Source organism: Pinus tabuliformis, chromosome 7 (assembly GCF_031772625.1).
Source record: "Pinus tabuliformis cultivar Carrire ecotype Pingquan chromosome 7, CPIR1, whole genome shotgun sequence".
Classification (NCBI taxonomy): Eukaryota; Viridiplantae; Streptophyta; class Pinopsida; order Pinales; family Pinaceae; genus Pinus; species Pinus tabuliformis.
In genome coordinates this window covers 1,366,748,494-1,366,760,966 of record NC_142293.1, presented here as the reverse complement: position 1 = coordinate 1,366,760,966, position 12,473 = coordinate 1,366,748,494, and the positions used below count along the sequence as shown (strand labels likewise).

At 33.2% G+C, this 12,473-nt stretch overlaps 1 protein-coding gene across 1 annotated transcript; it reads left to right on the top strand.

Moving 5' to 3' along the window:
* The first annotated feature begins 6,316 nt into the window (after nt 1-6,316).
* LOC149252699 (calcium-transporting ATPase 8, plasma membrane-type-like) lies at nt 6,317-8,183 on the top strand. The gene is made up of 6 exons (XM_089456708.1): nt 6,317-6,359; nt 6,506-6,640; nt 6,858-6,965; nt 7,423-7,514; nt 7,684-7,763; nt 7,900-8,183. The coding sequence occupies exons 1-6, from the start codon at nt 6,336-6,338 to the stop codon at nt 7,902-7,904; spliced, it is 444 nt and encodes a 147-aa protein (XP_089312834.1). The 5' UTR covers nt 6,317-6,335; the 3' UTR covers nt 7,905-8,183.
* Nucleotides 8,184-12,473: the final 4,290 nt, after the last annotated feature.

The following is a 12,473-nucleotide window of genomic DNA, read 5'->3' as shown; positions in this document are numbered from 1 at the left end:
TATTTATGTCCATCAATAAATTTTTTTATTACTATTTTTAATTTGTTAATGTAAGTATTATTTTACTATTTTTAAATATAACATTAATTGACAACATCTCCTCCATACTAAACTATAGAGTGCCTCTCAGTGCAAAAATAAATGTTGATATATATGTGTGTGGATAATTGATACAATCATTTTTTATACAATAAAATATTCTTTATATTTAGATCATCATCATATTGTATAGAAAATAATATATTATTATTTTTATATATTAAAATATAAATTATAATATTGACTATGATTACTTTTCATTATCAATACATTACTGATATATTAACACATTAATAAATAAATATATCTACATAAATATACTAAACTCTTTTTCCTCAGAAAAAGGGTAATTTTATTTTCAAAAAAGAAAAAAATGTATTTTGTAGATAAATGGCTAGCATGTATTTAGAGTTAAAGGATCACTTGGATCTATCACAATAGTGGCTTAAAGGCCTCAAATATGAGAAAAACAAAGTAAACTTTGAAACAGGAACTGATACTGTTACCCGTTTTGTAGAGGTGGCAAAAAAATGACCCGATTTTCAAAAGTGGTGATGCAGAATACACATGTTTTTTTTAGAACATGGTTTTTGGAACTTTAATTTTTTTCATGTGCATTAAGTTTTAGAATGGTAGTGAATGGTAGTGATTTTCATCCTGATTTTAAAAAGTGAGTATTCTGCATCACACCCTTTTTTTAAAGGACCTATTTTTTGACTTTAAATTTTCTAGTGCGTGAAATGTAAAAAATTATTTTCTAAATTTGATAGTTTTTTAAGTCGTCATTGTATTCATATTTTCTTGTTCTCTATCTTAATTTTTTGTTTTTTTTAGTGGGGTTTTTATTGTTTTGCGTTTTTAAATTAGAAAGTCGATAGTTTGAATTTTAGATAATCTACATGTTTAGACATCCTTAATTAATTTTTCAATCCACATAAAATAATTGTTTCTAAAAAACAACATTGTTTAACAATGGACATAAAAAATAACCATTTTTAACATAAATATAACAAAAAAACTAAACGTTTTGATAATTTTTTGCTAGAATTAACATGTCAAAATCACAATTTTTATACAAAAATATTAACTAAAAATGGTCAGATAATATTTTTTTTTATGAATTACATGTCAAAAAGATAATAATAACTACTTTTTTTTTTTCAAAAAATAATGATTAACTTAAAAATCAATCAGAAATCACATATTACCAATATTGAACATATAACAACCCTAATTGAGTGTTTATTCTTCTCATAAAATGTCAAAGTCAAAACATCGCAAAGCTTGATTTACAAGCATAACTTAAATTTAATCAACAATGTCACGTAATCCAAATTCTTCGTCCTCTAGAGTTTCATCATTGTTCTCTTCCACAATATTTTATGTTTCATTTTTCTCATTTTCCTCTTCTAATGGGTCTTTGATGTCTGCAAATCTCCCAATATATGTCTTTCCAAACATTCCATGTAATGGTGGTTGGGGTTCCTTTGCCTTTTTTGCCACACGTGATTCACTAAAGTCCCCTTTCTTCAACCCAATTTCTTGCATTGCATCTCGAAGAAATTGAAGAGCATTAATTCTTTGCTGAATGAAATTGCATTGTAATGGATCTTTCTCAATTACCGTTAGATCTAGCGAGGAGATTCGACGATTAAGGATATGTATGTAGGTCAAGCGATGTCTTCCTCCGCCGTTAGATCTAGCGAGGAGATTTGACGATTAAGGATATGTATGTAGGTCAAGGTGAGTGTTATCCTTTGAGTTTGTTGTGCTTCATGGTGGGAATCGGTGGATTTCGGGTGGACTACATGCTCGAGGGTTATCCCCCCGTTCAGACCCAAAATCCTTTTAGAATGGTCCGTATTTCCTCATTGGGTTCGATTCTAATTTTAACTTGGTTGCAGGTTCTCGCCCCGATATGAGCCTCATCCGTCAGATCTTTGAGGGGTGATCGAACGGTGTTGAATTATGTTTGTTTTTCGAGGGTTTTGTTGTTCTGTTTGTGGGTCTATGGCTTTAAGCAGTTTGATATTTCTTTAGCCCAAATTTCCTTGGGGACTGTTGTATTTTATGTATTTTTCTTTCCGATTTAATGAAATAGAAGTTACAACTCTTAGTTTAGCAAAACAAAAAGAAAATTTGCTCAGGGGGAGTTCCAGTACAGGTACCAGTTCCCATTGGTTGGGTAGAGCATCTTTCTATTCACTGTGGTTTTGCGGTAGGCCAAGTCATTTATTCATATAAGCGAATGAATGTTAAACATGTATTTTTGTTTTTTGATTTTTGTCTTTATTTTTTATGCTTGTGGTTATTCCAATGTATTAATGTTTTGTAATTTGAAAATTATGAAATCAAAAGAGGAATGTAATATTTCTTTGGGTTAGGTTAGTTATCGAGGTTAATAAACAAACTATAAGTCATTGAACCAAAGGGGAACAATCATAAACGCTAATTAATAGGCTTGAAGATTGCTGCAAGCCCTAGGTTAAGCCTGCATTATCCACAGACTAAACACACACACACACACACATATAAGTACTCTTGAAAACATAAAAAAATGTGTAAATGAATGTGTAGATTGTTTTTAATACTAAGTGAATTTATTGTTCTAGATATTTCTATCTAACACACATAAACATAATATGTTGAATGAAGGCTTTCAAGCTATTTTTGAAAAGTATCAACTGTAACTAATATAATGTAATGAGAAAAATATCAGAGTCGAAGAAAGTAATACATGAGAGCTAAGAAAAATTGAAAGAAAAACTAATTTAAAATTAGTAATATTAGTAATATATGTCAAGCATACTATTATAGGATTTATCATTCACATGTGTTTCCTTCCAAGGTGTTTAATACTTAAAATGGTGAAACAAAATTTAGATGTGAGAACATAAGGGTTTTTCTTTATTTTTCTAATGAAAAATGAACAACCACCAAAGAAGATGTACAAGCAACATGTATAACATAATAGGTAACCTTTTACTATCCCTAGCAAAACATAATTAATTTTTTTTGCATCTAGTTGCCTGGGGATACCATAGTTCTCCACACAATGTACCCAGATATGATTTATAAAGCACTTGTACAATCGACAATTTGTATAGAAAACCATAAAAGGAATATACTACATAATTAAATCTCCACATGTAACCTCAAAAGAACATGTTCTAGTAATGTAAGTGTGAGCAGTCAAAGACTCATTAGGAAGAAAGACAAACATTTCTAAAATGTATTTGGTGAGAGTTATAAACCCCAACTCGTAAGCTTTTCACACCAAAAAGGGTTCTTGGTCAAAACATTAAGTTATGAAAATTAAAGAGAAATATAACCAATTAAAAATAATCCACTCAATTAAAATATAGCATCTATCATCACTTATTTTTATTATACTTTATTAATATCCTAATTAAAACTGTAAAAAAAATTAAATTACATTTATAATACAAAACCATGAGTACACACCTTGTACAAAACTTGTTTTCGACTTTAGCAATATTTTCATTTAGATAAAATTATAAAATCATATAATATGTCATGGAGAAGGTCAGATAATCTCATTCCTTCATTTACAAAAGCTAAAATTATATTAAAGCTTTTTCTAATATTTAATATTTGTTTTTCACATTACAAGAATCACGGATGTTAAAAAAACAATTGATTTAAAGGTTTTTGGATAATATTTCTAATTACAAAAGTCAAAATTATATTCAAAGCTTTAAAATTAGTTTTAGGCATTGTAGGAATCATGGATGAAAAACAAAAAGCCGTTGATGATATTTTGTATGTTTTGTATATCATATGATGTTATGCGAATAAAAGTGATTTAATAAATAATTAAATGTTTTGTATACTTTGATATATGTTATGAATTTTTATGAACGAGATCTGAATTATTATTATTTTTATGAGCGTCGATTCCCGGAATCGACGCTCCCCCTCGGGCGGGGCGGGGCGGCCCAGGGGTGGCGCTGCCCGTCCGGGCCGCCCCGCCCCGCCCGAGGGGCGGAGCGTCGATTCCCAGAATCGACTCTCCGCCTGTCGTATAATCCAATTCAATTTAAAATGAGAGATTTGGTTTCAACCTGCTCGTTGGTGGATTGCTTACTTCGAAACGCTGGGAAAAGGCAGTTCCACATGATGCTTGGGTGGCCGGAGACGATGTTGTTCCAGTATGCAGAGCCATTTTGGAGGCCTTTAGAGATCTGGGCAACCGGGAAAATCGCCAGAAGACATGTTAGATAAATCATGGGAGCCCAGGAGTTACCTTGGTGTGCACCCAAAGGCAATGAGAACTTTGGCCCGCCATATATAAAAGGTCTGGAAGTGAACATTCTAGACATGGGTAGAATATTTTGATTGATTTTTTCTCATGATCCATGTAAATACATGTTTTGATTTTAAAAGCTCTATTCCTTTTTGTACAAAGCTCTGGTGATATGATTTTGATTTTAAAAGTTCATCCTTTCTCCTACAAAGCTTTGCTAATATGCTTCTAGAAAACATGATTTTAAAAAGGATTTTGATTTTTAAAGTTCATCCTTTTTCTTAAAAATCTATGTGGATGTGTTTCTGGAAAACATGCTTAATGGATAAACAAGTCGGACATACTTATAAAGAAATACGACTATTGTTCATTAGATATTTTCTCCTAAGCTAGAAACATCATAACTTCAATCCAAAAAACTCTGCCGTTAACTGGTTTATATTCTCATCTTGAATTTAATTCTAGACCCTGCATTTATATAATATAATCACAAAATATTTATTTCTACGTCCTTCATTTATGTCATATAATCACAAAATATAAAAAAGGAATGTTGGATCTGCAATGCAGATTTTAAAATTAATAACAACATCCATTTTATGAAGCAATCATTCATTGTAAATCAAGCTCTGCCCACTTTGGGTATCGAACTTGCTAAATGAATGAATAATTATTATGAGACCATTGTTCTATTATAAAAAAGAATTACATAGGAACAAGCTATATTGGATCTCTGTGTATAACGTAAAAATATTTCAACTGTAAGACTGAACATGCATATGAATAACTTAGTTGTTGATGAGTTAAGATCACAACGTTTTCAATGTTTTTTGTCGGTCAAAGAGGTTCTTTGACATATTTTCCTCAACTTAACTATGAGATAAACATGTATAAGAATACTACGCAAGTTCATATAACCCTCAAGTGGAAAGATAAAGAAATTTTCTTCAAATGAAAATTGCCTCCCAAGACAGATTAATCCTTTTCTTCACATGATTTTCTATTTCAATGAAGACACATGAAGAGTTTGCAGCAGCAACAGACGAGAAATCTCACATAAAAGAACATTTACGACTTCAAGAATATTGCCCACTAGAGTGTCAAATGAGTTCACAGTTCACACTGCAACAGTTATGTGGCTAAGGAATTGCCACATTGTCAAAGTGATAAACCTTTTATTAGCTAGTTATATCCTTCCATGTGCTGTAGAAAATAAAGCCGTAGGAAATAATAAACATAATCATTCGAAGTGGATAAAATTCGAATCTGCAAACGATCACACAAAAAAGCAGGGTATAAATAAGTTTATATTGTAAGGAAAATGTAATGCATCAATTTATTGCTTCGTTCCTTTGAGAAAAAACAAGCAGTCCAGGCGGGCAGCGCCCCGCCCCGCCGGAGGGGCGGATCGTCGATTCCGGGAATCGACGCTCCGCCTGTCGTATAATCCAATTCGATTTAAAATGAGAGATTTGGTTTCAACCTGCTAGTTGGTGGATTGCTTACTTCGAAACGCTGGGAAAAGGCAGTTCCACTTGATGCTTGGGTGGCCGGAGAAGATGTTGTTCCAGTATGCAGAGCCATTTTGGGGGCCTTTAGAGATCTGGGCAACCGGGGAAATTGTAGCATTACCATCTCATCAATCAGGTACATCACTCGAGTCTTCTGGCGATTTCCCCATGTTAATCACTATGTTTTCTATGCAGAATATTTAATGCCAGCATCGTAGCTGTATTTATATTAGAATGCAGATATTTATGTTTAGAAATTTTTAATACAACATGCATGCAATTCTGGATATTCTTGTAGTTGAAGGAAAAATATTTATTCAAGAGTTTCCAAGATGTTATGTTCTCTGTTGGGGAAGATGATTAGATGCGATATATAAAGAAAATATATGCTGCAATTTTATTGTAATGGTTCGATGTTTACGCCATAGACGTTGACTTCAAGGGTGAAAACACTGGCATTCCCAAATTGTCACCATTCTTTACATATTGATTGCAGGGCACCCCTCATCACAAAGAATATGTGGAGAAATGTTATAGCACAGGTATGTATTCACTTGCCTTTGGGTTGTGAATAAGAAATCCAGTATTATTTCGAAACATAATAGTGAAAAAGATTCAAGTATTATCTCAGATCATAATAGTTAGTAAAGAATTTTAAGATGCATTGATGGCTCTTGAAAAATTGCAGGCTTTGTTCCAAGTTACAGTCCTCCTTATATTCACATTTAAGGGGAATGACATTTTAAAGTTGAAGCATGATAGTACAGGCCGTGCAGACAAAGTGAGAAACACTGTAATTTTTAATGCCTTTGTATTTTGCCAAGTAAGTTCACAGATTCAATTCTTAATAGTGTTTCTTTGCTTTCAGTGTTTTTCTTTCTGCAGATGTTCCAAAAGGATAATCTCTTTCTTGAAATAGCTTGTCCAAACAGAAATCCATGATTTTACTTGTTTTATTACGTTGGTTTGATTGTTTTTAAATGGTAACCTTAGCAGATATTCAATGAATTCAATTCATTTTTAAATGGTAACCTTAGCAGATATTCAATGAATTCAATTCAAGGAAACCAGATCAGAAGAACATCTTTGAAGGACTATTTTCAAGCTATTTGTTCATCGGAATAATAAGCATTACGCTTGTTCTTCAGGTAAGAAGCAACTTAATTCCCAATGTTATTAAGCTTAGAGGCTCACTTTACAGTGCAGTATGATGTGTAACCTTGTTCGTCTATCATTGAAGTTGAAATTTTGCTATGTGCCCCAAAATAAAAATTTAAAAAAAATTCTATAAATTAAAATAAATAAAAATTTGTACGTGAACAAATTGGATCCCTCTAAGCTTATGTTAGAGGATCCCTCTAAGCTTATGTTAGATAGATCTATGCTAGTGGTGTTGATGGCTGTTCTTTCATAATAATTTGCTAACAAACCCTTGGTAGGCAAATTGCTTGAAACTAAGGATGAGGCAGGCATTTGACGCAGTGTGTTACCAAACCAACATCAAATTTAGAATTCACCTAAATACTTAAACATTGAATTATGTTGGTGTTTCATTTTATTTTGTTACTCTTATAAGCTTTACCAAAAAGTTGTATTGATTTGCAGGTTTTGATGGTTGAGTTTGCTGGGAAATTTGCATCAACTACTCCCTTGGACTGGAAAAAATGGATTCTCTGTATTGTAATTGGTTTTATAAGGTTTGAAATCTGAACCCCTTGTTTATGTTGTAATTGATGGGTATTTCATTGCTTTCATGTGCTCTTCCATTCTTGTAGATTGATTGACTTTAAATAATAACTTTGTGTAAATTTGTGAGACAGATTGACTTTAAATAAAATAATAACTTCGTGTAAATTTGTGAGACAGTTGGCCTCTGGCGGCCATTGCAAAATTCATTCCTGTGGCTACAATCTTGGATTACCTCGGTCGAAAGAAATCTTCTTCAGGTAACTCATTACGCCGGCCTAGATCTCAGTAAGGCTATAGTTGTATCATTATTTGATGACAAAATTCTCGTAATTTCACTCGTTGATGTTCTGTGTAGATTGCTTGATTTAAATAAATATATTTAATATATTTTAGGTTGAGAGCTTGAATGGCTCATTGAATAAATTCCGGCAGAAGAGCTGAAGTGAATAGAGTGCAAAGTCCTCATGTTGAAATAATATGAGAGCACGTTATCAATAATTTTTTCGCGGATATTACATCGCCGCGAGATAATGAAGTGCACGAGGACCAAAATGAGGTAGATAGATCTGAACGCCACTTCTAGATATACTCTGGAGATGTCAGCTTTTCTTGTAAAAATGGGAGCTTTTCTCGTAAAAATGGGAAATAGCCAGAAGACTCGAGTGATGTACCTGATTGATGAGATGGTAATGCTACAATTTCCCCGGTTGCCCAGATCTCTAAAGGCCCCCAAAATGGCTCTGCATACTGGAACAACATCGTCTCCGGCCACCCAAGCATCAAGTGGAACTGCCTTTTCCCAGCGTTTCGAAGTAAGCAATCCGCCAACGAGCAGGTTGAAACCAAATCTCTCATTTTAAATCGAATTGGATTATACGACAGGCGGAGCGTCGATTCCGGGAATCGACGCTCCGCCCCTCGGGCGGGGCGGGGCGGCCCGGGGGTGGCGCTGCCCGCCTGGACTGCTTGATTTTTCTCAAAGGAACGAAGCAATAAATTGATGCATTACATTTTCCTTACAATATAAACTTATTTATACCATGATTTTTTGTGTGATCGTTTGCAGATTCGAATTTTATCCACTTCGAATGATTATGTTTATTATTTCCTACGGCTTTATTTTCTACAGCACATGGAAGTATATAACTAGCTAATAAAAGGTTTATCACTTTGACAATGTGGCAATTCCTTAGCCACATAACTTTTGCAGTGTGAACTGTGAACTCATTTGACACTCTAGTGGGCAATATTCTTGAAGTGGTAAATGTTCTTTTATGTGAGATTTCTCGTCTGTTGCTGCTGCAAACTCTTCAGGTGTCTTCATTGAAATAGAAAATCATGTGAAGAAAAGGATTAATCTGTCTTGGGAGGCAATTTTCATTTGAAGAAAATTTCTTTATCTTTCCACTTGAGGGTTATATGAACTTGCGTAGTATTCTTATACATGTTTATCTCATAGTTAAGTTGAGGAAAATATGTCAAAGAACCTCTTTGACCGAAAAAAAACATTGAAAACGTTGTGATCTTAACTCATCAACAATTAAGTTATTCATATGCATGTTCAGTCTTACAGTTGAAATATTTTTACGTTATACACAGAGATCCTATATAGCTTGTTCCTATGTAATTCTTTTTTATAATAGAACAATGGTCTCATAATAATTATTCATTCATTTAGCAAGTTCGATACCCAAAGTGGGCAGAGCTTGATTTACAATGAATGATTGCTTCATAAAATGGATGTTGTTATTAATTTTAAAATCTCCATTGCAGATCCAACCTTCCTTTTTTATATTTTGTGATTATATGACATAAATGAAGGACGTAGAAATAAATATTTTGTGATTATATTATATAAATGCAGGGTCTAGAATTAAATTCAAGATGAGAATATAAACCAGTTAACGGCAGAGTTTTTTGGATTGAAGTTATGATGTTTCTAGATTAGGAGAAAATATCTAATGAACAATAGTCGTATTTCTTTATAAGTATGTCCGACTTGTTTATCCATTAAGCATGTTTTCCAGAAACACATCCACATAGATTTTTAAGAAAAAGGATGAACTTTAAAAATCAAAATCATTTTTAAAATCATGTTTTCTAGAAGCATATTAGCAGAGCTTTGTAGGAGAAAGGATGAACTTTTAAAATCAAAATCATATCACCAGAGCTTTGTAGAAAAAGGAATAGAGCTTTTAAAATCAAAACATGTATTTAAAGGAATAGAGCTTTTAAAATCAAAACATGTATTTACATGGATCATGAGAAAAAATCAATCAAAATATTCTACCCATGTTTAGAATGTTCACTTCCAGACCTTTTATATATGGCGGGCCAAAGTTCTCATTGCCTTTGGGTGCACACCAAGGTAACTCCTGGGCTCCCATGATTTATCTAACATGTCTTCTGGCGATTTCCCCGGTTGCCCAGATCTCTAAAGGCCTCCAAAATGGCTCTGCATACTGGAACAACATCGTCTCCGACCACCCAAGCATCAAGTGGAACTGCCTTTTCCCAGCGTTTCGAAGTAAGCAATCCACCAACGAGCAGGTTGAACCCAAATCTCTCATTTTAAATTGAATTGGATTATACCACAGGCGGAGCGTCGATTCCGGGAATCGACGCTCCGCCCCTCGGGCGGGGCAGGGCGGCCCGGGGGTGGCGCTGCACGGGCAGCGCCACCCCCGTGCCACCCCGCCCCGCCCGAGGGGCGGAGCGTCGATTCCGGGAATCGACGCTCATAAAAATAATAATAATTCAGATCTCGTTCATAACAATTCATAACATATATCAAAGTATACAAAACATTTAATTATTTATTAAATCACTTTTATTCGCATAACATCATATGATATACAAAACATACAAAATATCATCAACGGCTTTTTGTTTTTCATCCATGATTCCTACAATGCGTAAAACTAATTTTAAAGCTTTGAATATAATTTTGACTTTTGTAATTAGAAATATTATCCAAAAACCTTTAAATCAATTGTTTTTTTTAACATCCGTGATTCTTGTAATGTGAAAAACAAATATTAAATATTAGAAAAAGCTTTAATATAATTTTAGCTTTTGTAAATGAAGGAATGAGATTATCTGACGTTCTCCATGACATATTATATGATTTTATAATTTTATCTAAATGAAAATATTACTAAAGTCTAAAACAAGTTTTGGAATATAGTTTTAGTGTCCATAAATCGAATTGGATTATACGACAGTCGATGACATATTATATGATTTTATTTCATGAGCTTCGAATTTAACGTTGTGTTGATGATTTCATATATAAATTCAATATCATTATACAATTGTACAAGAACAATAATCTAAACAAAAGTACTTCCACCTGTATCGGGCCATATATGACGTCCCAAACTATATGCAAATATTTTTCCATCCAGCTCTATAGTATTTTAATGCAGAAGAGTATTGATTCTAATTAGACCTACAACCCTCCAAAAATATTTACTAAAAAAATTCATTTATTAGGCGTCCATCCAATTGAGTGACTATCCAAATCCAATTGATATAGCGGCAAAATTCACCTACATTGATAAATCTATTTCTAGGATTCTATCGTATGTCACAAACCAAACTCCCAAATATTGACATTTTGTCCATGATTTCATCGATATATTCAATATCTTCATTTGATTGTACCAAACAATAATTTAAACAAAAGTAAAAGTAGACACAATATGGCTTCACAACAATAATTTAAACAAAAGTACAAGTAGATATAATATGGCTTCACAAACTATATGATAATATTTTTCCATCCATGTCTATAGTATTCTAATGCAGATGCGCTTTGCTTCTAATTAGACCTAGAGCCTTCCTCCAAAAGAAAGTATTAAAAAAGTCTATTTATTATTAGGTGTCAGTCTTCTCACACCAACATAAATTTTAGTGCCATAAGATTGGGACCTAATAAATGAACCTTTGTAACACATTCGTTGGAGAAAGGCTGTGAATCCCTATGTTTATGGGTTATTTAATTTTTATAGGTGACGGTCATATCATCCATTAACTCTGAGCAGGTCTTCCAGGAATATATATCCAATAGTATTTTACAGAAGACCTAGACCCGATTGTAACTTTGGTTATCGGAACTTCCCAGCAAGAAATTCAACGGTTGACCTTGCAGTTTGTTCTCGGATGACCCGAACATACAGTCTGGTTAAGGATGCATTAAAAGATTCTTTCACAGCATTCCTAAATATTAAAAGATTCACTGACAACTTTCCTCCTAGATATTCACAGCGTTCCTCCCTGAAACGTCGTAAAAGACTCGTTCACAGCGTTCCTTTCATTTAAGAGATGTATTAAAAGGTTCATCTATTCAGTGCAGGGTATTATTAATGAAGTCTTATCACGTTTCATATGAAAGTATTCATATATCCATTCTATGCTATTATATTGTAGAAAGAGTGATCTAGGGTGCCAAATCCATGGTATATATATATATATATCCGCCATATCTTCCACTACTTCTTGGCAGGTTTCCGGATGGATGAACATTTCAGAGCTTTCACACATAGATATGGTGTAGGTAGTCAAATATTATGATTAGAGTATGCAATATCAAGCTCGGTAATTTGAAGGTGCTTATTAGATCTTTTTGGGCGTGGGGGGCGGGTGGAAAATAAAAAAAATCTAGTCTAAATTACCCTTTGTTATATTCATTGAATATTAAACTTAAAGTTTTCTGCCAAAATAATGAGTAAAAGTCATTGATTCCCAATTTATTATAATGCATCATCAATTGTGCGTTGTAATAATTTTTAGAACATTGGTGTTCTCAAGTATCATGCATTCATTGGCACAATAATTTTTTAAAATATTATCTCATGGTGTTTTTTTTATGTCCTGGAGCACCACCAGTAGTGCATCATAGAAATTAAGGGCACATCAATACGGCCATGAAATTTGTTTATTAATGTACTTAAGATCTATTGGAG